The sequence below is a fragment of the Calidris pugnax genome, unplaced genomic scaffold (assembly GCF_001431845.1).
Source record: "Calidris pugnax isolate Ruff unplaced genomic scaffold, ASM143184v1 scaffold77, whole genome shotgun sequence".
In the NCBI taxonomy this organism is placed as follows: Eukaryota; Metazoa; Chordata; class Aves; order Charadriiformes; family Scolopacidae; genus Calidris; species Calidris pugnax.
Window position 1 is genome coordinate 283,230 of NW_015090788.1, and position 453 is coordinate 283,682.

Below are 453 nucleotides of genomic sequence, written 5' to 3' on the forward strand. Positions count from 1 at the left end.
CGCATCCTGCGTTCCTTCGAGGAGGTGGTGCCAGGACTGGCCATGGTCCGGCTGCGCCGCGTCAGCCTGGAACGACGACAGGGCAACCTGGAGGAGGCCGAGAACCTGCTGCTGGAGGCCATGAGGGCCAACGAGGGGCTACCACTGGCCTCCTTCTACGCCGTCAAACTGGCCCGCCAGGCCTGCAAGGTGCAGAAGAACCTGGGCAAGGCCCGCAAGGTGCTGGTGGAAGCCCTGGAAAAGGAGCCGGTGAGCCCGAGGAGGGGAAAAAAAAGCTCTTTTTTGGGGGTGGGGGGATGTTCCTGAGGGTTTGATCCCTCACCCACCCCTAAGAAGTGGGGTGGGAGGTTGATTTTCCCCTGGGAGGTGGGATTTGGGCTCCTCCCAAAATGTGGTGGACGCTTGGAGGGGGGTTTGGGGCTCTAGAGAGCCCCCCGACCCCTTTTGGGGACC

General features: G+C 63.1%; 1 protein-coding gene across 1 annotated transcript in view; it reads left to right on the forward strand.

Moving 5' to 3' along the window:
• Positions 1–453, forward strand: part of LOC106902774 (pre-mRNA-processing factor 39-like) — a 12,405-nt gene that overhangs the window by 9,627 nt on the left and 2,325 nt on the right. Inside the window, exon 9 of the mRNA XM_014966563.1 lies at positions 1–249. Within this exon, the coding sequence (XP_014822049.1) occupies positions 1–249 (249 nt within the window). The remainder of the gene's footprint in view (positions 250–453) is intronic.